General features: G+C 46.3%; 2 protein-coding genes across 4 annotated transcripts in view; one reads left to right on the forward strand and one right to left on the reverse strand.

Moving 5' to 3' along the window:
* The window catches only part of SIK2 (salt inducible kinase 2), a 104,356-nt gene extending 102,929 nt beyond the window's left edge, over positions 1 to 1,427 (forward strand). Inside the window, exon 15 of the mRNA XM_054004873.1 lies at positions 404 to 1,427. Coding sequence (XP_053860848.1) covers positions 404 to 983 — 580 coding nt within the window. The 3' untranslated portion in view covers positions 984 to 1,427. The remainder of the gene's footprint in view (positions 1 to 403) is intronic.
* LOC128822963 (alpha-1,2-mannosyltransferase ALG9) overlaps positions 1 to 26,590 on the reverse strand; it is a 116,732-nt gene that overhangs the window by 15,433 nt on the left and 74,709 nt on the right. The gene's annotated exons all lie outside the window — the stretch shown is intronic.

Here is a 26,590-nt window from a genome sequence, read left to right on the forward strand (position 1 = left end):
AATAAATTATTCCTGCTGCATTGCATAGTGCATAAGGTTTATTTGTTTGCTAAGCATAGTCTAGTTTTAATTGTTCAGGACAATACTTCATAGTCTATTAGAATATGTTCTGTAACGTTAGCCATGAGAGACCTCACTGCTTGTCTCTGCTATTGCACCTTTGCTAAGAAGCAGGGAGAGACGTGTTGAGTGTGCAGATTAGCAAAGTGACAATTAACAAGGTTCAACTGTAAATGAAACCCAACTAGCAGTTTAGGGATTGGCTCTCTCAAAGGTTATGGAACCCAGTGTACGTTTCACCACTCTCCTCTGCCATTGCTGTTAGAATGATTAGCAGACAAATCTCACTAAGTATTACTATTTCAAAGACTGAAAATAATTCCTGTTGATGTCCTTGATTCAGGCTGCATCAGAAGAGACTCTTCCTCCAGAAGCAGTCCCAGCTGCAGGCTTATTTTAACCAGATGCAAATAGCCGAAAGCGCATACCCAAGCTCAAGTCAACTGCCCCTTCCAGGCCAGGAGGAGCAGCAGCAGCCGCCGCCACCGTTCAGCCTGGCACAGCCCTTGAGCCCTGTAATGGAGCCTTCTTCAGAACAAATGCAATATGACCCTTTCCTTAGCCAGTATCAGAAACTGCAGCTGGAGTCATTGCCGCCATCACAGCTCCACAGCTCCCCTCGGCTGCCATCGCAGATTCATGTGCAGCAGCCACCACCGCCGCCCTTACAATATTCCTATCAGACTTGTGAATTGCCAGTTGTCCCCTCTTCTGAGCCAGACTACCCAAACCAGTGCCAGTATTCCATGAACCCAGCCCCGCAAAGCAATGTAGCATCACCAGATAGCCAGAGGAGCTCAGCATCTCATGAGTCTCAGTCCAACTATGAGGCGTTAGCCCTTTCAGAGTTGCCAGGACTTTTTGATTGCGAAATGATGGAGACTGTTGACCCCCAACATAGTGGCTATGTCTTGGTGAATTAGCCACCCTGCAGTGTTAACTTAAGAATGGAAGACAGGTGAAGTGAAGGAAAAGCATGTGAATTTTCATTTTTGTTCCAACCCTAAAATTCATGGCTTATTTTCCAACCCTTGACCTACTGGGGGATGTAAAAGCCACCTGACTGGTACTAGCCGGAGATGGCTAAAAGCTACATAGCCATTAGTTCATCCTGTCAGTACTATGCCACAAACCCGGTGGCAGGGGCTGGAGATGGATAGTGCAATTTGGTCAAACAAAGAACCAGTTTGCAGAGAAGGAGATTACAGATGTAGTTTTGAGAGAAAGAAAAGGGGCCCTTCCAAAAACTGGATACTCTGCTGGCATCCATCCAGTACCAGATGAAACCTGTTAAAGATCTGCAAAAGAAAGGAGAATGAATGAGTGACGCATTGTACTTCTTGGCAATAAAAGCAATATATTTTTCATTGGAACTCAGACTTGGGTAACCTGAAGGCAAATCAAAAACTCTTGACATTTTAGTGCATGGTGGATTTAAAGGAAAGTTGCACTTTGGCATTGAAATGTTGGTTCTAAGCTACTGATGTTGAATTAGTCCACAGTAAGTCTCAGAGGACACCAGGTGTTTCTCCAACAGACTTCACATCCTCCTGCTAGCAAACAGTGTTTCCCCAAACTTGCCAAAAACCTTCTAATTGCCCATCATGGGAAGTTTCTGGAACTTTGACAAAATGATAGCTAGGTCTGACATGGGGCACTGCAGTGTTTTTAGAGGCCTCTGAAGGGGGTACAGAATACTCCAAAGGTAAAGGATCAGTTAATAGAGATGTGAAAGTACCAAGAGGAGGTTTACAACTGCAGCAAATGACATTGTCGAAAAGGTCAGCCAGGGTAGCATTAGAAATCAACCCTTTTTGCAGACAGCCTCTTGTGGAGGCCTCTGCCTTGGAGCAGCTCTGGTCACTGGAGAGGATACATCTGTCCTCTGTCGCTTTTTAAAAATAACTATTTTGAATTTACAGTCTGCGTTGCTGGTGGTTTATTAAGCTTTGTATATTTGGACAATTTAGGTTTTAGAACTTAAGGACAAAACAAAATGAGCTTAAAAACCCCATGTGAAGTGATAGTGCTGTGCCTTTTTGGGTTCTTTATCAGATTATATGCTTTTTTTCCTGAAGAAAGTAGACAATACCCCATTTATATCCATGCTAAAGCCAAAGTCACTTCAGAGCACATGTTCCACCATGTGGAATACAATGTAACTTTCTTAGTGTTTTGATTGCTCATCTATATGTGAAATGTTAAAAGTATTACAGCAATATTTAGTGTTAAGAACTGTTGCTATATTAACCATTTCAACAGATACTCACTTTGAGCAAGCACTTGAGTCTCCAAACCCTTGCAGTTCACAAAATGCCAGACAGCAGCTGGGCTTTGGATCCATAGAGGGGACATAGGTAATCACCATAATTTGGGATGTCTCCAGTGTTTGAAATACTGTGAGACAATATTAAAGGAGAACCTAGTACCCCATAGTTGGAGAGTTTAGCCCTTTGTGAGCAGATGAACACACTAAGCACAATGCAGGTTCTTTAAAGCACAAAGAACAGCAGAGAAGCAGGTACTGCTTATGAAAAACACCTTTTGTTGTCTGGAAGGTTTTCCCCTTTTCATTAAGTTCAAAGTGAGGAAAGAGGCTAAATATGCTAATAGCGCCATCTGTATCTATCACTACACAATCACCAACCTTGCACCTGAGACTTTGCTCTCAAATCGAAGTCTTGTTACAAGTTCCCAACCCCACCAAATCTAGGCTGTCACTTTACACTGACCCACGGGCAAGTTCTCCAGGCACCGTCTAAAGCACCAAGACAGTGAACTGAATTGGTGGTAGCAGAAGAAAGAATTCCTGATACATTGAGAAAAAGCCCAGTCAGTTTATAATCAGATTTTCTGACCAACTAATTTCATGTCATAAACAGAGTTATCAAAAATCAGACTGCAGAACCGTTTTTTCCCCTTCAGAGAATAAGCAGCCAGCACACAGAGCAATAATACAGTATTTACATGGCAAAGGTAAAAAAAAAAAAAAATCTAGTGACTATGTATTAGTCAGCTTTAAACAGGAAAAAGTTCAGCACTGCTGCCAGCAATTGCCTTATTTCCTAGTATGCTAAAATCTGACTGACCTGTGGTGTTTATACAGCACATTGTGTAATACTGGTCACTCATCCACTTGTAGTGCAGTCAGATTTGTTCAATCAAGGCTTTGTATTGACTACACATTGATTCCAAAGTCATTGCTGGTGGGCAATTTGAAATCCCGTGTAAGCTAAAGCATGGAGGTTGTGCCCACTTACCCCTTTCTTTATGGCTAGATGGCAAAGAGGTCCAGTGAAGTCTAAACATCTCACCAAGGCAGGTGACCACACGCTGCAAGAGTGGGCAGAAAGGGGGCCCCCTTAAATATTAAGCAAACATTTGTGGACATACGAGGCCAAGCTGAATACCTAGAGAGCTGCAAGAGGGAGAAGCAAACAATGGATATGGAAATGTCTCCATAGCATGAACAATAAATTCAGAAGCCCAGTTCTGCACAGGGAGTTGAGTTACAAAACATGGCCTGCCCCTTTTCTTAACTATTTCCACAACAAACCCTACCACCCCATACATCGTAGGCTGCCATGGATCAGGATTCAGGGGCACAGAGAGCAGAATTATTGTTGTGGTTTGATCTCAACTCATTTTAGTCATTTCTTTACCAGTGTCTCCCAACTAGTTTAAACTGCTGAGTTTTGGAATGCAGGTATCTAGGGAGCTAAAGAGTTTTGAATGTTATGAACATGAAGTAGCTTAGATCTCCCTCAACTAACAGCCTGTTTAACATTTCATGTCATTTTCTTTAAAACATTTCTAATGCCACACTAGACTATTTTGTGGGCACCACTCGTTGTATTCATGCTACTTTGAAGTGGCTGCTTTTGTTCAAGTCTGTTGTGTCTAACATTAGAGGATTGTGTATACTACTGTATAGTTAAGTATTACCTTTAGTATCTTGTATTACGGGCTCCTTTGAAGAGACTTTGGTGAGATGTATATGGGGTAAAAATTTCATATGGAGAAAAGTGCAATATGTGTGTGTGGTACGTTCTTTAATGTATTTTTTTAAAGAGTTAGAGGGTTTAGTCTTTGCTTTGGGATAAATGCACTAGTTTTGTGAGCTCCAGTTGGGCAAGTTCATCTGTAGTAATTACATGCAACTGGTATACTGGACTCTGTAAAGCAATTACAGTGTATTCCTACAAAATAAAGAGTATGTACATTTCATTTTTAAATCTTTAGTGAGCTAAAATGGAATTGAAAATTGTTCTACACTGTAGGCTTAGCAAGTGCCATGGTAGCATTACCGTTAAGTTATTCTAATGGCAGGCTGCAGCCGAGACACCAAGATACAAATAACGAAAAATAAGCATGTTCCTATTGCCAGCGTGGGATTCTCTCGACTGTCTTTTTCAAGATGGTACAAAACAACTCCGTTTATTTCATACAATTGATCTCAGAAGACAAATGTGAAGGAAGAAAATGTATTAACAGCCTCACACAATAGCTCCATTTCTATATTACATGCAACGCATTTAGCACAGCCCTGATCTCGATATCACCCATTCACAGCACAGGCAATGTTTGCTTAATGCATCTGGATCACCGACAGACTACACAGGTAACTGTGAATAAGGAAAGTAATTCTTCAAAACCAGTTTCTTATAACAGAAGGCTAAAAGCATAGGTAACTCCTAAGCTATTCAGGGAACACTGACCAACAAATCCAAATGACTTCAAAGCAGCAGTTTAGTGTAGGTTACATAATGCCAGTTCCTATACTTCCCTGATTTAAAAAACCCTCTTCTTTCTAAACACAAGAAGAGATTGGGTGTGGCCATAGATGTTTGCTATTAACATTGCTAGAATCCAACTGTCACAGGTTACCTGCTGAACCATTCCCCTCTCAAACCCATTGTAAAAGAAGAGTCATTTGGTTTTGATCAGGAAAAGGATTCAGTGTTAAAGCAGCTTGAGAAGGAAAAACAATTTCACACCAAAATTAGAAGTTATTTCTGTTTTGAAGAACACTAGAACAATTCTTGTTTTGCAAAATTGTGAATTTTCAGAATTTCATAATTGTTTCCCTCCCTTTTTCCACTGAACACAATTAAAGGAGTAGTGTCCAGGGGCATATTTTCATTTCTTCACTCTTTAAAACCTCAACTTTAGAAAAATCTACAGATTGTAAGTGGCAAAAGGAAAAATGAAACCCTTTAGCTTTGCCAATCCTCCAAAGTTGAGAGCATTTAGAAAAGTCAAAGCAGAGGGAGAAATAAACCATTCAGCTCCATTCAATCTTTTGCATTTGGTGGCACAAGTGGAAGAACTGAAGCTCCAAAGTTATAACAACTTTCATTGCAAAAAAAATAATCAAATGACATTTTCCTGGTGGGGAGGGGGGGAGGAGTTCAGAACCCCCACCCCTCTTTTTTTGCAGGAAAGCTTTCTGCTTGGTAAGTGCTGCCTAGCTCTACTCAACATTTATTATAGGTAGGGGAAGTAATGGTTAGAGTGATGGAAAATTGGCTCTGGGAGTTGTTTCCCTGGAAGGCTCTACCTATTACCTATATAGGTTTAGAAACAGATAGTTAAAGCCATGCAGTCTTCTAGCAAGGATGAGATTATATTGGTATAAAAGATTGTTATATATTTATGGAAATGAGCTACATTTTAGGAGTAAATTATACAAATAACACCCTTATCAGGATAACACCCACTCAAAGAGGCTGCAGATTTAACTGTTCTAAGCCAATATAGTTAAATCAGTACAAAAGCATGCATTGAGCTGTCAAATCCTGACTAGCTCAGTTGTAACCCACAGGTGCTAGCAGTTATTTGGGGAATTACAGTGAGTCTGCATTTCTCAATCCAATTTGGAAGAGTCAGGGTGCAAAGGACAATTTCCCCCCTTGTAGTAGGGAGTTTCAGGTGCCCTAACTGTACTTGTTCTAGGGGTTAAGAGGAGAACTGCACCCTGCAGGGGTATTACTCCCACACCTTTCACCAGTACCATAGTCACTTACAGTCATTAAGAGAAATACAACCAAAATCCACAAGTTAACAGCTAATGGCAAAAGGAGCCTGTCAGATACAATTCCTGGGCTCTCTTTGCAGAACCAGAAGCAGTATCCAGCTGTTCTATCTAAAGTTGTGTATTAAATTGAAATCCAGGCTCACATTGGTTTTTCTTCTCACAAAATAAGTTTGATTTCCCTGAAGTTGGAGACTGTGGCTGGGACAGCCATTCTTATTCTTTCTAAAAGTGAAGGGAAGATGGTGAGAAATAAATATGCAATTTTATTTGGATCCTGCTTGTTACTTTCTCTGAACCTTTTGCTGTAACCTTGTGTGTGACAGGAGAACTATGGCTTAGTATAATAAAACTAGGAGGTTTTTCTTAAAACTTTACCTTACCTTACAGTTGGGTTAACCTCAAGAGACACTTTTTTTCCAGTGTAGCTAGAATCAACTTACTCAGGCAGAGAGAGGGCATATGTTGCTGCTTTTATAGGATACACCTGGAAGTCCCCTGGGTCCGCCCTGATAGGGGCAGGGACTATAAAAATGAATCATTGGCAGCCCAATGAGAACTTAGGAAAAACTACACTATAAGAGGAAATTTAAATACTCAAGCAGGGAAAGCTCTATAGAAAGCAAAAGACTCAGAGGAATGGTGCTACATAGAGAGTGAGTTTAAGGTAGGGAAAATATACAAACATCATCACAGGTAGAGCCCTGCAAATCTGCAGATATCCATAGACATATTTGCCCATCAGATGTGGATACAAGTTTTGTATCTGTGCTGGGCTCTAACCATGGGCTCTCAAGTAGGGAGCTGTGACTAACCTACCTTCCTATAGTCCTAGATGGAACAAAAGTCTATCCTGGATTCCAGCTAGGTGGGAGGAGGGTCATAGAAGGGAAAAGGTTGAGACCTACTAGGCTAAGATATATTTTATCTGCTGCTAATTCTCCACCAACCACAGAGATATTCTCTTACAACCTTAGCATCATATTTTGTAAGAGCCTCTTTAATAGTCCCAATGGGGTTAAAAGTCCTAAGTACATTGAGGAAGAATTACTAGGGGAGCACAAACTAACCTGGAAAAGCCTCTCCACCCTGCCACACTCAGAACTGACTGCTTCTCTAAGGGCTGAATGGGTGCACCTGTGTTGTGACATTAGCTGCAAGGGCTGGTGCACAGGTGTAAAAGGTCCTGATTCTCTTGCTTGTGGTGTGATCACAAAGAACAGAGTTCTGTAGTTAAGTATGGGTGCACACTGGAATGTGAAGTTAGCATTTTGGGTTAGGTTCAGTTTATAATTGCTATATCTAGCTGCTAGATAACCCTGTTGTATGCCTACTGATAGAAATTACAAGGCAGTGGTTAGAACAGTGAAAGGAGCGATGGCTGGCTTTTAGTAAATATTTACCCCACACAATGTAGCCCTTGATACCCTGCAGTACAGACCTGACAGCAGCATCCCCAAAACCAGCTCTTGCTTCAGCCTCTTTCACAATGGGTGAGGGGTTGGATTTGAAAGCACCAAAATCTGGTTAAATGCAGGATCAGGGGTTCTGTTTGCTAATGTTGCCCTCTGCCTGAAATGTGAGTGGAAGCATTCGCCAAGAGTTCAGAGCAAATCAGGCTACAGGAAAATGAAGGTCTGGTTATGGACAGCTTAGTTCCCTAGACAAGACATACTTTGCCACAGAAATTCTCAGATTTACTTTTCATAGTCCCTATTCAATATTTTCCTATTTGTAAATACTCATCCTAAAAAAACATGTGGGTGATTCCTTCACCTCCTCATTCACTGGTGTGTGGCAGGGGGTGGCTACATTCTGAAGCCCCCTTCCCTGGCCCTCTTACAGTCACAGCTGTAAACAGTATGCACCTCATGAGATGGTGTATGAAGGGTTAATGGGGCTGAGATGTAGGCAGCTAGAGTGACTAAGTCATGTGAGACTACCCCCAAACCATCAAGACCTTTCTGCCACCCCAGTCCAGCATGTGTGCCAATATACCCCACAGGAAGAGCTCCTCTCTCCACCTCTAGAGCAGATGCCTTAGTTATCATGATGCAAATCAGAAGCCCGAGTAACATTCACAACACTTCAACAATGGCCTAATGTAGCTTTTCCAGACAACTTCTCCATCAGTCTCAGAACCTTCCAGGGCTAGATGCAAGAGCTGTGGGTCCCATTAGATAGCAGGCCACGCTCTCCCCTTTCAGTGGTATAAACTGCTGGCTTTAGGTCAAGGTGTAGACTTTAAATCTGTCACTGCTGTAGAGCAGAGTCATTCCCATCCTGGGCCTCAAGCCTGTGGCACTTGCTTTTTCATTAAGCCCATGGCTAACTGAGCAGCATGACTATCATCACCCTGTATACACAGGCTGCAAAGGGGAGAGGGTGTCAGTTTTGCTGATAATCTTTTTTTTATAATCTAATTTGACCAACTAATTGGTCTCTGGTTTGAGCATTGGGCTGCTAAATCCAGGATTGTGCGTTCAATCCTTGGGGCAATTTAGGGATCTGGGGTAAAAAAATCAGTCTGGGGATTGGTCCTGCTTTGAGCAGGGGGTTGGACTAGATGACCTCCTGAGGTCCCTTCCAACCCTGATATTCTAGGATTCTAAATCAAACCGACTCTGAGCCTCCATTCAGTCCCTGTCATTCACCACCACAGAACTGCCAATTTTCCCTGTGATGAGACAGTTCCCAAGGCAGTTGAATCCTGAAGCTATTCAAGATAAGCTTGGAAAATGCTTCCCCCTAGAGCTCTTATCAGGAATACAGTGAAGTGGGGGGAGGTGGTTGTGGTTGGGGGCGGGGGAGTAGCAGGGAAGTCATGGGGAAGACCGAACTGAATGACCCACCAGTGGGAGAGTCACAAGGCAAAGAGCCCTCTGGGACTAACTAGGGACTTCGACAGCCCCAAAGGGCAAACTCCTTGCATTTTTGTGAAGGGGGAAATAAAAACCTGCTGAGCAACAGCTTTGCAAAAACTGTCTGACGAAAAGCCTGTCCCTGTGTGTGCCCAGGGGAAGCAGAGTGCTCATCAGAGCCGTGTCACACGGGATAGCACCGGCCTGGGCTGCAGAGGAAAGCTACAATGGTGCTGCAGCAGCTGCTGCTATTCAATAACGTCAGTCCTTGCTCAGATCATTAGTCCAAACCGAGGCCGTGTGCCTCCCTCCCGTCATGTTACAGTCAAAAACCACACTAGTGGCTGTTTCAGCACCTTCAAGCCAAAACCCCAAACGTGTTCCAAACACTTTAATCTGTATCCTCTTTGCCCCTCAGCTGGATTAGTGGTGCACGACTCTGCTGAGTGCCTCCGTTAACTTTACGTAGGGCCACGTTTAATCAAACAAAGGCAAGGCCATTTGTAAAACAGCAGACAAGCTGGCGAACTCCCAAATCTCAGGGCACAGGGAGAGGGGAAGATGGTTCACCTGTAGTTTTTCAGGCTACAGTCAAGGCGGTGGGGAGACAGTGATACCTGCCCAATCTCTGCTTTTCGAGATACCACTCAGTTGACTATGGAGGGGGGCAGAGTACGATCATGCATGCCCTGCCAGGCGTGGCTCCCACTCCTAGGTGTTCAGATACATCCTTCGGCAGGGCAGGATTAAGGCATAGGCTCATGCCCGGGGCTCCTCTCTGTCGTGCAATGACATCAGAATCCAAACTCTCCTTAAATATACCTGTGTTTCTAGCTCTCATGGTTGTGCAGAAAAATGTGAACGGAGTGTAACCAAAGCAGTGATGTCTGCAGGCGGCATCCAGCAAAGGGAGAAGCAGCAATAACTGGAGCCTGGTAGACTGCAGTCTTGGCACCCACCCACCTGAGCATGCTGCAGCTGGTTGAAGGGGGGATGGCCATTGGACTCTGTGGGATTGGCTCTGCTCCTCCCTTCTGGCCTACTGTTTCCAAAGGTCAGAGTGCCAAGAGAGAAAGGTGGCGGTACTGCCCATGCACCACACACTCACTGCACCAACACAAGGGGACCACTCACAGTCCATTGTGCAGCTCGCTCTGCCTTTCTCCCAGGCTTTGGCAAGCAACACAAGTTGATAATGGCAACATCTACAGCATCATGGTTGGGCCTCAGCGGTAACGCTACCAAGACGAGCAGGGCAGTCCTCCCTCCTGAGAGCTATTGCTTCAGTCTGCCTGGAAACGCCGACGCTTACACTCGGGTCACATCGCCAAGGCTTTTTTCTAACCAAAAAAGCTGGAGCTGGAGCTGGAGCTGGACCCCCCCCCCCCCCGCCCGCCCGCCCTTTTATTTATTGTTTTTAAATGAACGTAGAGATTCTGGAGCTTGTGACAATCTCCTCAAAGAACGCGGCAGGTTGTCCAGCAGGCCCCATTGGAGCCGTGTCTGCAATAAAGAGACAGTGAAATTGCACCATATAGGATACAGTTTCCTTTAGTTCTGGGAGGAGCTTGCGCTGTGGAAAACTCTTCAGGAAAGCCAGCAATTCCTGTAGCAGATCTTATCTTTATTTTGAAATGTGGGTGTCTCCCACGTCTTGAATTTTCTGTGCGTCTTGAGCAAGACGAGTCAATACAATACCCCTAACGTGAACAATGTGTCTCCTGTATTGCTGTCACTTAGAGTTAGAAAGCTATTTAAATATGGTGGTTGAATAAGAAATCTTTGTACCAAAATGTAATTTAATGGGGTAATTTTGTGTAAAAAAATGTCATAATATGGTTTTATGTAACAGTCCCTGCTGAATTGACTTAACCGCAAATAAAGACTACAGTGTTTTTATAAGAATCCATATGGTGTTGGATTGTGAAAGACTAATGGGGGGGTTGTTCCCAAAATAATCAAAAATGGACATTTACTTCTCTGAGAATTATATGCTGAGTTCTGAAAAGGTTAGTCCCATTTAGGTAGCTAGTAAATGCTTCCCTGCTTGTATCTAGAGGCTGCCATGGAGAAGGGAAGCTAAGAATGTGCTACCATTGAGGTCAATAGGGTAAATAATACCATACATTGAAACCACCTGAGTCTGTATTACCCTTTTAACGGCACCCAGCTGAACACATCTTGCAGCAAAGACTTCTGGGAAGCCCAGGTGTCTGCTTATGCAGAAAACATGCTTTGGAAATGGCAAAGCTCCAATAAAATGGTGCGGCTTTCTCTACAACTGAGGGTGGGGAGAAGGGTGGCCGAGGGCAGCATGGGAAAAACAGCAGTCATACACCAATAGACATGCACCCCAGTGTGCAGCTGCCAAAGGAGCAAAACGACGGAGCAGTCTCTGAACCCCGCAGGCAGAGACCTGTGGCCTAGAGCGATGATTCAGCCTCGTCAGGGCTAATTGAACAGCTGCTTTCTTGGTTCCAGGACAGCCTGTTCTCATTCCAGTGACTGGCTGTGTCTGTCTGACCAATCTTATTTTCCCATTGCTGTGTAAGGTGGAATGATGTGCTGCATGCCATGAAGTGGTGCTGAACAGACAGGATTGTGAGGCTGGCACAGCATAAATCCTTTCCTGGATTCCTTAGGGCACGGTGCCCTCTTCCCTGATGGACCCAGTATGTCTGTAATAGGGATCCCAGGGGCTACAGCGTACTGTCGTGGTACGGTCCAAGGGACTGAGCAGGGGCCTAGGAGCTAGGCACACTAGAACTCAAATCCCACTGCCCAGAGCAACTTTAACGGCACCAATGGCCATGTCCGTTCAGTCCTCTATAAACGAGAGCTAATAATGCTGCCCTATTGGCACTGAGGTGCTTGAATTAACCATCTCTACAGGACTTGGGGGGAGTTCAGTGCTGGTGTAACCCAGCCTGCTTCGTGTGGCGCTGTCCCCCTTTAGTCACACCTATCCCAACTAGCAATTAAGGAGTCTACTACAGCCTTGGCTAAGAGACACGTGGCTTTCAGCTCATGCAGTATGAAGCTCATAAACTAAGCTTCAGAGGTCCCAGGTTCACTCCTGGCTGCTGACAATCTGTTAGCATTATACTGGCTTATTAGGGACAGATGCACAATACTAGTCAAATACAAGTAGGACAGAAGCAGCAGGCACTTTCCTGCAAATAACTTTGTTCTTGAAATAGCTAAGGTGGCAAAATTCTCCAGTTTAGAGTCTGGGGAGGAAACAGGTCATGCACCCCTCTGCAGAGGCTCAGGGCTTATTATTACTGTATATATTACAGTAGCAATAAGGGAGACAGTCCCTGACCTGAAGATCTTCAAGTTTAGATAGACAAGACAGAGTGGGAGGGTAAACAGAGGCAGAGAGAGGACACGACTTGCTTAAGAATGGAATAGAATTGAGGGGCTCCCAGTGCCCTATCCCCTAGATCATGCTGTTGCTCCAGCCAACAGCCCCGTTGTATTAGGGGAGGTTCTGGGGGTACAGAGGAACCAGCCCACTGACTCTCTGAGAATGTGGTCCAGGCATTGGGGATGGATCTGCATGAATGCTCCACCCCTATTCCTTAGCCCCAGGGCATTTGGCTTTATGCTTGTTGCACACTGATGTGCTGCATTGGTCCATCTGGTGCGAAGAGGGCAAGGCCCTCGCTTAATGGCCAACCAGGGAATGTGACTTTAGCCCTGCTCCTTGGGAATATTTCCTTGGGGCAGGAACAGGGCGACATTATTAATGCAGCAAATTAAGGCCTTGGCTCTGTCTGCGCCATGCACATCACTGCGGGTGCGGGATAGGTCATTAGAGAGATGTATGAATTATTCTCACTAATCAAAGCCCTGCCACAATGTAGGGTACAGACAGGGCAGCGGCAGACTCTCTGCCTGCTCAAGGTGCCTTGTCATGATTGCACTGCTGCCTCTGGCTCCCGACTTGATGAGCGTTTCCTTGGAGCCGCCTGTTGCCATGTCAACACATCTGTCTAAGCAGTTGCCACTTGCGGAAAGTTTAAGGTAATTTAGCACAGAAACAGAGGGAAGAACGGTGAAGGTTTTAACCCTTTCCCACTCCCTGAACAGCTTCCATCTGGAGGAGGAGACAGGAGCTGCACCCCGGGCCAGGCCCAGGTGGGATAGGGGCTGGGGAGGCCCAAGGCTTGGAGCAGTCATGCTAGGGCCCAGAGATCACTTCCATAGGCGAGAGGCTCAACGAGAAGCACAGCTGCCAGGCTGTGCGTGCCCACACCCCCAAAGGCTGCAGAAGATGCCATGCCAGAGAGCCCTACAAATGACACTGCATGTTCCTGGCCCTCGGGTAATGCTGAGAAGATTAGGGTGTCACTGGCCTTTGAGCATCAAGGGAAATGATCCAGGGCACCTATTTCTTTTGCGGTTTATAAAAACACGCCTGCAGCAAACCCTTCTGGGAGCACAAACTGAACTCGCACCAGTAAATTGTACCCTGGTGACCGTCAGCCCTGACTCTCCCCCGCACTCCTTTCAGCCACCATGCCCCCACACCATCGCCCCTCTCACGCTAAAGCCAGGCTCCACTCTGTGCTTTTCCACCGAGACCCCGGAGACACCCCGCTCCCACAGCCAGAAGATGGTGATCTGGAGTCTCGGGGCACAGAGCAGACAGACCCTTCGTTTGTTTATACGGTCTCCTCTGACAGACTCAAGGCCAATAACCCCAAGGGACTTAATCTATCCTCTTGCGAAGATTTGACCCAGCTTGGAGTTCAAACCTCTGGTCCCAGGGACTTTGGGTGGGAATCAGACAATCTGTCCTTCTAACCTGGGGGAGGGCTAAAAGGAAGAGGGGACCCACCTCTCTGTAGCGCTGCATAAGGGTAGGTAGGAGACCATTCAGAGGGAAGTCTTAAGGCCAGCAGGTAGAGAACAACCTCCTGCATTGGCCCCTGTGCTCAGGCAACACCCACCCGGCTCTTGCTGCGTTTTTGTGCCCTTCCATCAAAGAGTGGGGCAGAACCTCACCCAGCCCCCGCAGGATCTGATAAACCGGGCTGTTTATAGCGCTCTTGCTTTCCCCAGCTCTGGCCGCACTAGTTTTTTGTTTGTTTTTTTTTTTTTTTTTGGGGGGGGGGGGGGGGGGGGGGGCACACAGCTGCTGGCTCCTTGCAAGTACAAGGCTGACATCAGCCGTTGTCAAGGGAACCGTGTTTTGATAAAATCATGCGACAGTTACTTTGCAATTCAACCAACAGGCTCCCTGTAACCCCACCCGCCTGCCCCGTCCAGGACTCCCCATGGCAGACACTCTAAAAGAGCATGGGGGGGGCCCAGCAGGGGGTCTCTGAGAACAGTGAACAGTGATCAATCCATGTGTGGCTGCAGGGACACAGTCAATGCCTTGCAAGCCTCTGGGGAAAGGGTATCACCTGCTTAGAAACATTCCTTTAGAGGGAAGTGGTGGCTAGTAGTGAGAGTAGGGGACTGGGCGCCAGGACTCCCAAGTTCTATTAGCTCACAAGAGAGTTAGCAAGGGTAGGTTGGACGCTCTGGGAGAGGAGTGGGAGTCAGGACTCCTGGGTTCTATTCCAAGCTCTGCCCAACGACTCACTGTATGATCGTGGCTCAGACACTTCCCCTCTCTGCGCTGTAAAATAGGGATAATTATGCTGACCTTCCTGTGGAGGGAGGGACGAGGTCTGTTTAATTCATACCTGTGCAGCAAGAGGATGGCGAGAGAGCTACCCAGCTTCAGCACAGTCTCCTATCAGGTGGGCCGTGCTAATGTGACAGGAGATGGTCCCGGAGTCACTTAAAAGGTGCCCCACCTAAGGAGAATCCTGGTTCTGATTATACCTTGAAGGAGCTGAAGTTAGAGAGCTCCTAAGGAGACTCAAAGGGACAGGAGGTTTTTGCCCTTTTCTGCTTAGAACTCTGTCTAAGAGGGGAAACGCCAAGCACCCAAGCAAGAATCAAGGACTCAACTACAGTTTTCCTAACAAACCTCTAATTAGCAAGGGCAAGTAAACAAAGCAAGCCAAGGGATCTAGTGGGCAGAACATTTTTTCCCTAATGCCTCAGGTTGCTAAATAGTCAACATTATGACAAACTCTTAAACAAACAAAGACCCTGAGCTCGCTTCACAATCGTGTCACTTGGACTATTTACATTTCTGGTCTAACCCGAGCACTTTTCATCCTCTGCCTCCAAGAACATCCCAGCAGCCAAAGCTCTTCACCTTGTTTTAGTAACATGTATTTAATAGAACACATTTTTGATCAGCAGCCAGCAGTCTGATTCAGCACCATCACTTTGCAAATTTTATACATGGGTCAGTTTCCCAGGGGAATGTCTGCTAACTGTGGAGGAATGACGACAGGCTGGCTTGCAAGATGCTCCCTGCACCAACAGGATGACGGAATCTAAGCAGCCGTTTGTATAGCGGTGACAGGAATTTTGGCAAACATTAGCTTTCTAAGAACACCAGTAGAAGAACACACACAACAGGCTTCTAAACCAGAAGAGATCAGTTTGCCTCTTATGTGAGCATTTCTCAAGTTCTGAGCACCGCTTTGGAGCCTGGGTGACTCCCTTCCTATTTGTTTTATTGCCATGATTTTGAACAAAACACACCCCCTCTAAAAATAATAGAAACGTAGGTTGAAAAGGCAGGCTTTCGGCTTACGGCAGGCAAAACGTCAGCATCAAAGCAAGCGTTTGAGACTTTCTTTTAATAATGCAAAAATACCCTACACATTTACTCTTTTTGCACTGCTCGAAATAAGTAGGCAAGGGCACAGGTGTGACTGATAGAACTTCCCCAAAGTCCCTGGGAGCTCATTCCCAGAAATAGCAGCCTTTAAAGGGGCTGATTTTTATACAGTTTCTTGGAAACCATGAAACTGATTTTTGCTCCTACAGAATTAACTGTAAATTGTCTAAAAATAAGCATGGAAAAAATCAGAGGGTGGGGGGAAAAAATGAACATCAATGCCTGGAAACCTTTTTATAGAAGTCTTTGTACTGCATGGCCTCCATTGTTTCTAGCAAGATCTTTGGAGGGGGAAAAAAAACTAATTTACAAACCAGGGCCCTCCTGTAGTCTCTGAAGGCTGTCTGAATGGCTCACACCTATTAGATTATAAAGGCGTAAAGAGAACAATGTACTCACTTCACCTTACCCAGTTATTCTACTATATTTAGTGGCTTTCCTTCCAATCCATCCCTGGCTGGCAGGATCTTCACCCCTGAAATCAAATCATCTGCAGAAAACCACAACTTCCACCCTATTCTGGTGGCTTCAGGGTGATGGTACTAGAACACTGGATTACTGGTTCTGGGGAATGAGGCAACAGGGAGCCAGGTGTTACAACAGACTGGAAGCAGGGACTGTTTTTCTATGTTCTGTCAGGTGCCTGGCACACGAGTGTAGTCAATACGAAACAGCACTGCAGCAGCTCTGCTCGGCGTTATTGCTGAGCCCCGTGTTGGCATTATAAGCACGGCCGTGTGCTGGGTTTGCTGTGACGTGCCCCCTACACACGCCACGGGCCGCTGCCTAGCTCAAGAGAATGGCCTGTGTGGAGGAGGCAGACTGCCTTCTCGCATGGGACAGGGGCAGGACGTTTCCCGGAGCAGCACTGAATCACCCTTTCCCAGAATGATCCAACTTCATGCAGCACGCATGAGTTACAGATCCGGACAAACCCAACTCCCCCCTGCCAAAAGGTCCAGCCCTTACCTCCTGGCCAATGCATCTGCCCAACGAGACACCAAGGGCACCCGTGGGGCCCCCACACGGCCCATAAGCAGGTTATAAAATTCTTTGGTCCATAAAGCACCTTCTCAGTATCTCCTGCAGTCCTCAGGCAGGCAAGCCCAAGGGAGATCGACTAGCCACATCTGTTCTCTGTCCCATGGGCAGCACTACTTTGCACCTCCTGTGTGCACGCACATCTACGACGCGTTTCACCTGCTAAACTCCCCATCCTGAAGATGTCTCCCCAGGCCAAGCGCCCACCTCCACTTGCACAAGTGCTCAGACAACATGGAGGCACTTGGCTATATGGCCATATGACACTGTGGTGCCTGGGGGGCAGCCCTAGTGCCTCTCCCAGCACCCCCCACCTGTCTGATGAGATTAGCCCTCAGCTCCAGTCCCTGGCCCCCCTTGCAGCTCCCTGGGATGATTAGTCAGGCACAGAAGTAATTTAACCTTCCAACAGGTGCTTATATAATGGGGTTGTTAGAGCTGTTTAAGTATGCACATAGGAAAATGGATAGCCGCTGTGTTATACTGCTGATAGGACCAATTGTGTTTGCTTTAATACAGTCCTCTGGAATACTTCGGAGGCCAAGTGCAACAGGCTAATGCAATAGTCTAACTCAGGGGTTCTCCAACTTCATTGCACCATGACCCCCTTCTGACAACAAAAATTACTACATGACCCCAGAAGGGGAACCGAAGCCTAAAGCATCCCCAGTCCCCAGAGTCCCGCTATCCCAGGTATGGGAACCAAAGCCTGAGTCCCCTGGCAGGGGGGTCCAAAGCCTGTAACCTGTGCCCCAGCACCCAGGCTGAAGCCCTTATACTTCCGCTTCGGCACCAGGCAGTGGGGCTTGGGCTTCAGCTCTGGGCCCCAGCAAGTCTAACCCCAGCCCATTGAAATTTGGGGTCCCAACCCACAATTTGAGAACCGCTCGTCTAAATCAAATGCATGCTTTTTCTATGGGATCCTTGGTGCAAAGTGTCCTTTAGTGAGGCAGGAATGATCGAAGCAGCGAAACGACCCAATACACACCAGCTGTGCAGGAAAAGCGATCACAACTTACACAAGTTGCTCAGCTTCGTTATGTCACGATCACCTTTTCTGTGCAGAGTGGCCCATTCCCAGGGCTCTCCTCCAAAGGTTAGGCTTTCACAATTATGCAGTGAATGGTTGGCACAGCCTTGCCAAACTCTGCACTTGGCATCGCTCCTGCCAGCCTCACACATTGTTTGAATGGGAGACTCAAAGGCTCCCAATAACTAGCCAAAGCCACAAGATCTGGGTTTTGCTGGGTTCAGCTTGACTTTGACAATCCTCTGTTATGCCTGATTTCAGCCAAGTTCTTAGTGTTTACCTCACCTTAACATCAAAACAATGGCATTTCCCAGAATGCCAGTATATGTACAGAGCACCCAAGGGATTAACACATCCAGAGAACCAACACAAGCTTGTCTCTAAACACAAAGAAAAACAGTGAAAACATTTCTCAAGACTAGAGGCAGCCAACGCCAGTAGCATCTGACCTGAAGCTGCCAATGTTCCGTTCAAATACCCAGTGGGTTTGGAGCCAGGAGTGGCTGCTGAATTTATTTTGCTTTCAATGGTGCCTCACTCACTTTTTTCCATCTCAGCCACAAGGCAGGTGCGGCTAAAGTGCTTAGTGGGAGAGATTTGCTTTGGCAGATGGATTTCAGAGACATCACCACAGACTCTGCAGCAAAGGGGGAAAAAGCCCCCAGCAAAATAAAAATTATATAGTACAAAAATACATAAAGTAAAATCACTGTTTTTGGTAACAAAAACCATCTCCATGGAGTTTAAAAACTGAACTGAGAATGAACTGATGCTCTCTAACTAAAGAGTGAACATAAGGATTACGTCACAACTAATCAGCCTACCTCCAGGAGCAGTTTTTTCCTAACCTCCTTCAAAGAGATGGGACAAGTTACACTGTGGATGATGCTTAGCAGATATCCACACATTCCCCACTGCCCCAGCCTAGCTTAATCCAGCGCAGCGACACATTTCTCAGGGCTTTCTTATAGAACAGGACACAAATGCCCTCACCCTGTCCAAAGGGAGATGCTGATGTAAGGTGAGGGGAAGAAGCAATCTGTGTTCTAGCATCACCAGCCTTTATAGTGATGCTGCCATTCCATCGGGCAAAGTCTGGTGATTGGTGGGACTAGCTGAACCTAGCATTTGTTTGTCAGGCCCTTATGGAAGGGAAATATGTAGCTGCCTGACATACAAGTGCTCCTCCTCTGGAGAAATCTCAGAATAAATAAATTGACGGGGAGGAAGGATGGTCCAGTGGTTAGGATGCTGGCCAGGGACTGGGGAGACTCGAGTTGAATTCTTCGCTCCCGCACTGCGTGACCTTGAGCAAGTCACTCAGCCTCTCTGAGCCTCAGTTTCCCTCTGGGGATAATAGCACTGCCCTACCACACCTGGGTGTTATGAGGATAAATACATGCTCAGATGCTGTGGCCATGGGGGGACATAGAAGTACCTGCAATACACTGAAGAGCAGTAGGTCCCACCCCTTGCTGTAAAGGGCCTCCCGCTGGTATTGCAGGAAGTGTGGGAGGAGACCAGCTCCTGGCCAGTGACAGAGCCAGGGGATTGAAAGCCCAGTAGCAATTCTAGGTTAATCACAACTCTGTCAAGCCAAAGTGGTGCAGGAATAACTAATGGGCCAGACCACAGGTCAGACCCGACACACAATGTGCAGCACCGTCCTGGATGGATACCGCCGTCTGACACACAGCTGGGGTCTGCCTCCCTTGTACACTTCAGCGACATTTGTACAGCTTGTTGTATGAAGTCTCCATGGTCTGAATGAGGAAAGACAGACACACTCCAGAGCAGCCATTCTCTATTCAGTCAGGGCCACGCAAGCTTAGTTGAAATCAGACCTCAAGAAACAAGGTTTGAGGAGCTACAGTGGAGCCACGGGTGTCATGGGCTAACCCCAGAAGCAGTGTTTGGAAAGCAGAGAGAGAGGCAGCCAAGATCTGGGGAGCCGCTTCTCTCTGAAAATGTTACGTCTACTCCCCGCCCTGTACCTCTGAGGTCCACGTTGCCCTGCCTTGGCCTCCCCACGGGGCAATGCCAAATGTGCGATGCAGCATTTGATAGCTCTGTATATCAAAGATCACCTCCCATTAAGGAGCAACAGGAGAACAAACAGGGCGGCCTGGGTTTCCTAGCTCATGAAAAATCTTAGCACAATGTATGGACCAAGCCTGGCCTATAGCTTCCCAGACAGTAATGCTGTGTAAAGGCATGAAGGGAGCCATGCAAGTCCTTGGAGTTAGATGGGGCCCAATATACCCCTGATGACAGGAGCTTTCTGTTGTCGCCAGCCCTACCAGAGACTAGCAGCAGGGTGGGCTACAAGACAGCTATTGTCACAAGAAACAGACTTCCTATTTTTAGAACTTTGTCTAAGCCCCTTCCTTGTGGCACCCTGCTCGTACTCCCTGGGTAATACCCAGCACAGCCACCAGAGCTGTGAGATGGAGTTGTTTTACTACAATGGTATCAGCTCACTCCTGGTCTCCTGAGCCAGTACAAACTCCAGCACCCAGGTGCACTGAGACAGCAGACAGAACTGGCTCCATTCTGCCAAAGCAGCTCATCTTTGTGATATCACTTGGAGGTTTTCAGGGAACATTATGGCCCCAGCATGATGCAAGCAGAGCAAGACCAACAGACTTATAATAGGCAGTAATTCTGACATGGACTCCCGGCAGCTGGATATTAACTGGTTTCATCTGCCATCTCAACATGCCAGACTGCGCACAACACCACCATGGCATCATCTGTTCTGTGCAGTTAAGAAGCTCATTCCCTTCGCTGCACGTCTGGCATTGTAATTCCATCCCTGGGAGAAGAACACCTGAACCAGCTTCATAACTTAGTTCAACGTACAAGAGGCACATGCGGGGGAGAGGAGAGACAGAGAGAGACAAAGTCTTGGCCCTGGAGAATGTTTGCTTCTAGGATTAAAACCAGGACAGCTATCACTGAGGTTGGTTTAATTGAAGCTCTAATGGAGAAAAAAAGCAAAAAGAGAAATCATGACCACCCCTACTCTCAAACACACGGACTGAACTTCATAGTTATGAAGGCCAGAGGAGATCATTGTGATCGTGATGTCTGACCTCCTGCACAAGACAGGCTAGAGACGGTCACCCAGCAATTCTACCATCTGGCCCAACCACTTCTGACTGAACTACAGCGTATCTTTCAGGAAGACGTCCAACTTGACTTGAAGACTCCTAGTGATGGGGAATGCACCACTCCTTGGGAAGCTGCTCCAACGGCTAATTACCCTCCCAGTTAACATTTTGCAAATTGTTTTCAGTTCGAATTTTTCTACGTTTAACTTCCAGCCGTTGGCTCCCGTTGCATGACTTTGTCTGCTAGATTTAACCTCTCGTGTCAGAAATCATCTTCCTCTGCAGGTGCTTCTAGACTGTGATCCAGCCACCTCTCATCAAAGAGAACATTAAGCCAAATAGAATGAACTCGACAAGTCCCTCAGGGTCTGCAAGGCTCCAAGGCCGGGCAGACAGGCTCCTGCTTGCAGGGTTCGAGCTAGCATGCTAAAAATAGCAGTGTGGCTATTCTAGCTTGCATAGAAGCCAGGGCTTTCAAGCCCACCCAGCCCCCAGGCTCCAGCCCGAGCTGCAATATTCACAATGATATTTTTAGTGCACTAGCTCAAACTCTCCTAGCGCAAGTCTGTCTACGCAGCCAGGGAGGCTCACTCCCAGCTCCAGTGTAGACACACCGTCATTGTAAGGCACATTTCCAAACCTTCTTGTAGCTCTGGAAGGATGGACCCGCTGCCCTCTGCACTCCAAGATGTGCGGAAGCATAGTTTCCCAGCCGTGGAAAATTCCCTTATAAAATGTTTACAAGAAATGTTGTCGTAATGAGTCCATGAAACACATTCTGCTTGAACAGCACAGAATTCGCCAGTGCTTGAACTCTGTATGACCTCCTCACCGTATAAAAATCAAACAAATACACCTCTACCCCGATATAACACGAATTCAGATATAACACAGTAAAGCAGCGCTCCGGGGGTGGGGGAGGGCCTGTGCACTCCGGCGGATCAAAGCAAGTTCAATATAATGCGGTTTCACATATAACGCGGTAAGATTTTTTGGCTCCCGAGGACAGCGTTATATCAGGGTAGAGGTGTACAGTGAAAGCAACCACTACAATAAACACATTTGTCATATTCCCCTTTCAATGCCTTATGCCAGTACCATCCTCCTGGTAACTATAGAAGTCGGTTACCTACATATTAGGAATTTGTAGGTAAGTCAAATGGCCAAAGCAACTTAAAGAAACTTCCTTAGATTTCAGAACAAAAACCCACATCCGTTGTGAGGAAATTCTGGCTCCACTGAAGTCATTGACAAAACTCCGTCTGACTTCAATGGGGCTGGGATTTCACCCATTGTCCTTAGGAAAAACACAAACTCTGGATTGGAACTCTTTCAAAAGTAGTTGCCATGTCTTTAGATGCGGACTTGGAGAGTTTTCATCTCTGGTAGGATGGGATCTGTGGCGTGAATATAAAAAGATCCAGTCTTTGCTGCTCCTCATTAACATAAGGCAAGAACTGGAAAATTCAAGCAAAATCACACTAATAGTGTCAACTGGTACCTGGTAACTTCTCAAATGTGTATATTTAGTTCTAACAAAAGGTTTTTGAGGGGGAAAAGCCTATGGCAGGAATTTAGATCAACATTTGTCCCTTTTTCATGTACATGCTGTCTGTTCTAGTTCTGTGGATCTGAGAACATTCTTCCAAGACAGCTTTCATACAAAAACAAATGATACAAAACAAGATGACACTTGCATCATCATAGGCAAACTAGCCAGGTATTGGACTTAATTTAACTTGAAGTGCCAGGGTCTAGTGGTTAGAACACCAGACTGGGAGTCACAAGACCTAGGGATCTAGTCCTGGCTCTGCCACTGACTTGCTGCGTGACCTTGGCCAAGTTACTTCCCCTCTCTGTACCACTCTTTCCCTTCCCCATCATAGAATCATAGAATATCAGGGTTAGAAGGGACCTCAGGAGATCATCTAGTCCAACTCCCTGCTCAAAGCAGGACCAATCCCCAATTAGATCATCCAACAGATTTTTGCCCCATATCCCTAAATGGCCCCCTCAAGGATTGAACTTACAACCCTGGGTTTAGCAGGCCAATGCTCAAACCACTGAGCTATCCCTCCCCATCGTTTCTCTGCCTTTTCCATTTAGACAATGAGCTCTTCGGGGCAGGAAGTCTCTCAAACTATGGGTGTGTCCACACTAAAAAGTAGACAAGCCGCTGTCATTTTCACACATTAGCAAGCCTCGTGAAACACTAGGAGGGAGCTTCATGTTCACTTTGACGTATTAGTGTGTAAAAACTACAAGCCACCTTGTCCATCCTACAATTTTAACACATGGTAAAAAATCCACCTTTTTTCCTAGCGAAGACAGGGCCTAAGTGTTTGCACAATGCTTGGCACCATGGGGTCTCTAGACGTTACTGTAATAACAGTAAAATATTCTTCTTTTTCACTCTTCTTATGAGCCGTAAATTCTGCCTCCCCACCAGGGACCCTTAGAAGTAACCCTAAGGTAGGATGCAGAAAGGGCCTGGTCTGATGCCTGCTGAAGCCAATGGAAAGCCTCCCATTGACTTCAGTGAGCTCTGCCCACGTACGTGTTAGGAAATAGTGCAGCGTGGAAGCCAAGTTTCGACTGGCCAGATCTGACCCTTAGCACAGTACGATTCCCCAGGAATGCATTCAGAATGCCTTAGAAAATGATGTCTCAAGATCACCCCTGCAGTCGCTAGTTGTTCTGTAGCAAGGGTGACATGCTCAGGGCATGCATTCTTACCTTATTTGTCTGACTTTTATGCCTATCACCTATAACGCTATAAAGAGCTGGTCCAGGACCCCCATTGTGCACAACTACAGAACACAGAGTCCCTGCCCCAAAGAGCTTGCAATTTATCCCTCCAGAACATCACCATGAAAGCTGGGGATAGTGACACATACTGAGGCAGGCGTATCTCCCCCCATAGCAACATGGGTTCTTTTTCTGCCTGCTTAGAGCAGAGCCTGGAATCAGAACATCTAAAGCATTTACAGCATTTGCGCTTTTTGCCCTCCGATGGAATTTAAAACAAAACAACACCGTCCTTATCACTGATAAACTCAGGGGTGGCTAGTGAGCCAAAACCAACTCCATGGGCTCACAGAAGGTTTGTTACATTCCTCCCAACAGCACAATGCAGCCTGGTCCCGAGCTGGAATGATGCAATGGTTTCTGTTTACCAAAATAATCAGCCTATAAAAGATCTGGCAGGGCTGCTTTCCAATAAGCAAAGCAGCTCCCTCTTATACTTTCCTGTGCCTTATCAGAGAAAGGCACATTCCCTGTACAGAGTCCCTGAGGCCTTTTGGCTGACATGAGAGCATGAGGCTTGAATGGAGATCATGAACAACCCGGAGACAACTCTTCAGTTCTCCAGGAACCACAAGCCATCAGACCAACTCAACATCCACTGCCGAAATGTTAAATTCAGAATGACCAGCGCTCATCAAGGCAGCGTAGGGTCTGAAAACAACAGTGCCCACCTGCAGCTTCTTGAGAGGTTATAATTACAAAGCCAGTAAAAACCAGCATGCTTCCGTCCCTGCAGCCCAATCTGAGCCATGCCTTTGAGTGATGCTTCTGTGAAAGGACCCCCCTGAGAAGGGAACGCTGAGGCAACCCAATATCTGTAGGGTGAGAAGGCAGCAAGTTCGATGGATCTTTCCAAGTGATGAATAGGAGCCAGACTTCTAAAGTAACGTCTTCCAGGTAGGAATAAACAGCTGGTCTGTTCTTGGAGGCTGTTTGCTCAAGCTCTGGACAGGTCTCCAAGCCTCCAACCGCAGGAAGGAAGAAGCCAAACATTTACAAAACTGTCAAGGAGCTGATGATTTCCCACTTTCCTGGCATAAAGATGACAGGATTGACGAGAACCCCTCAACTTGCATCTCTATGAACGTTCCATCTGGTGTATTGTGGTCTGATGACAGTGTTGTATGATGTCAAAAGGATGTTGGCAATAGCACCACAGGACTGGGCCAAGTGCGACTAACAGAGGAACAGTGTTCGTATTATTGCTTGATGTTTATATTGTAGAAGTATCTTGAGTCCACAAACAGGATCAGGGTCCCACTAGGTGTTGTACGAATACCTACAAAGCTTTAACAGGGCAGTAGAGGGTGACATCCCTAACTAAACATGCACCTAAGCATCTCGTTTGTTGCAGCTCCAATCCTTGCATGAGCTCAGTAATCATCTTCACTGATGCTGGTACCACGTCGGCCAGCATCAGTCCTCACCTCACATTTTGTATCTAGGAAATAGGGCCACAGGGCCGACGGGCTTCTCACTCCCAAAAGCCTTTAAAGATGCAGATATGACAGCCAAGTCTAGGAAGAAGTACAGAAAACCAGATTCCTGTATGGAACTCCAGTGGCTTAAATATACACAACAGCATCTGGAGATTTCTTGGAAGTCAGGCTCCCTCAGCTACGGCCAGCACTAAGTAGACATGATCTGCCCTTTTGTGGGTGGCAACTAAACTCCCATATGCTACAAAAAGAACAGGAGTACTTGTGGCACCTTAGAGACTAACAAATCGAGATGCATGTTAAGTATCCTCACACCTTCTGTGGGTCATCTTATCACTTCAAAAGTATTTTTTTCCTTCTGCTGCTGATGGCTCATCTCAATTGATTGACCTCTTACAGTTGGTATGGCTACTTTCACCTTTTCATGTTCTCTGTATGTATAAATATCTTCTTGCTGTATGTTCCAGTCTATGCATCCAATGAAGTGGGCTTTAGCCCATGAAAGCTTATGCTCAAATAAACGTGTTAGTCTCTAAGGTGCCACAAGTACTCCTGTTCTTTTTGCGGATACAGACTAACACGGCTGCTACTCTGAAACCGACCATACGCTACAGTTCACCTCCCACCCAAGCAGCACTACATATTGATACGGTTGCTTCCTCGTAAAAGGTGATGCTACATTACATGGGAGGCAGTGTGGTCTAGTGAACAGAGCACTGGGCTGGGACTCAGGATACCTGAGGTCTCTTTCTGGCTCTGTCACTGGCCTGCTGGGTGACCTTGAGCAAGTCACTTCCCCTCCCTGTGCCTCAGTTTCCCCATTTGTAAAATGGTTTGAGCTCTACAGCTGAGAAGTGCTAGGTATAATTACAGTGCTCCAGAATGAAGCCAACAAAGGGATTTGTACCAATTATTTTTTGGGAATCACAAGCTGAAGTAAATAAATAAATAAAAATAAATATATGGAGATATACCTAATCTCATAGAACAGGAAGGGACTCTGAAAGGTCATCGAGTCCAGCCCCCTGCCCTTACTAGCATGACCAAGTACTAATTTTGCCCCAGATCCATAGGTGGCCCCCTCAAAGATCGAACTCACAACCCTGAGTTTAGCTTTGGTTGTTAGAGGAGAAATCCATAAACCCCTGTGCACTACACAAGGAAAAAAATAATAAAGCAGTAAGAATTGAAGAAGATGCATGTACAACCCTGAGCTCTGCCACAATAGAGACTTAGCTTTCACCTCACTTACACACACACTCACTCACTCACTCCCCTTAGGATTGTCTAATTACCCTCTTTATTCACCTCTACCAGTAAGGAGGGTGTTAAATATCTCTAGACACCTGCAGTGAGATAACTGCTGAAGGAAGCACCTCACTGAAAGCTGCTAATCTGCACGTCTCCTGTGTTGTAGCTTGTACAAAGTGCATTGCTGGCCAGG

Source organism: Malaclemys terrapin, chromosome 15, assembly GCF_027887155.1.
Source record: "Malaclemys terrapin pileata isolate rMalTer1 chromosome 15, rMalTer1.hap1, whole genome shotgun sequence".
NCBI lineage: Eukaryota > Metazoa > Chordata > Testudines > Emydidae > Malaclemys > Malaclemys terrapin.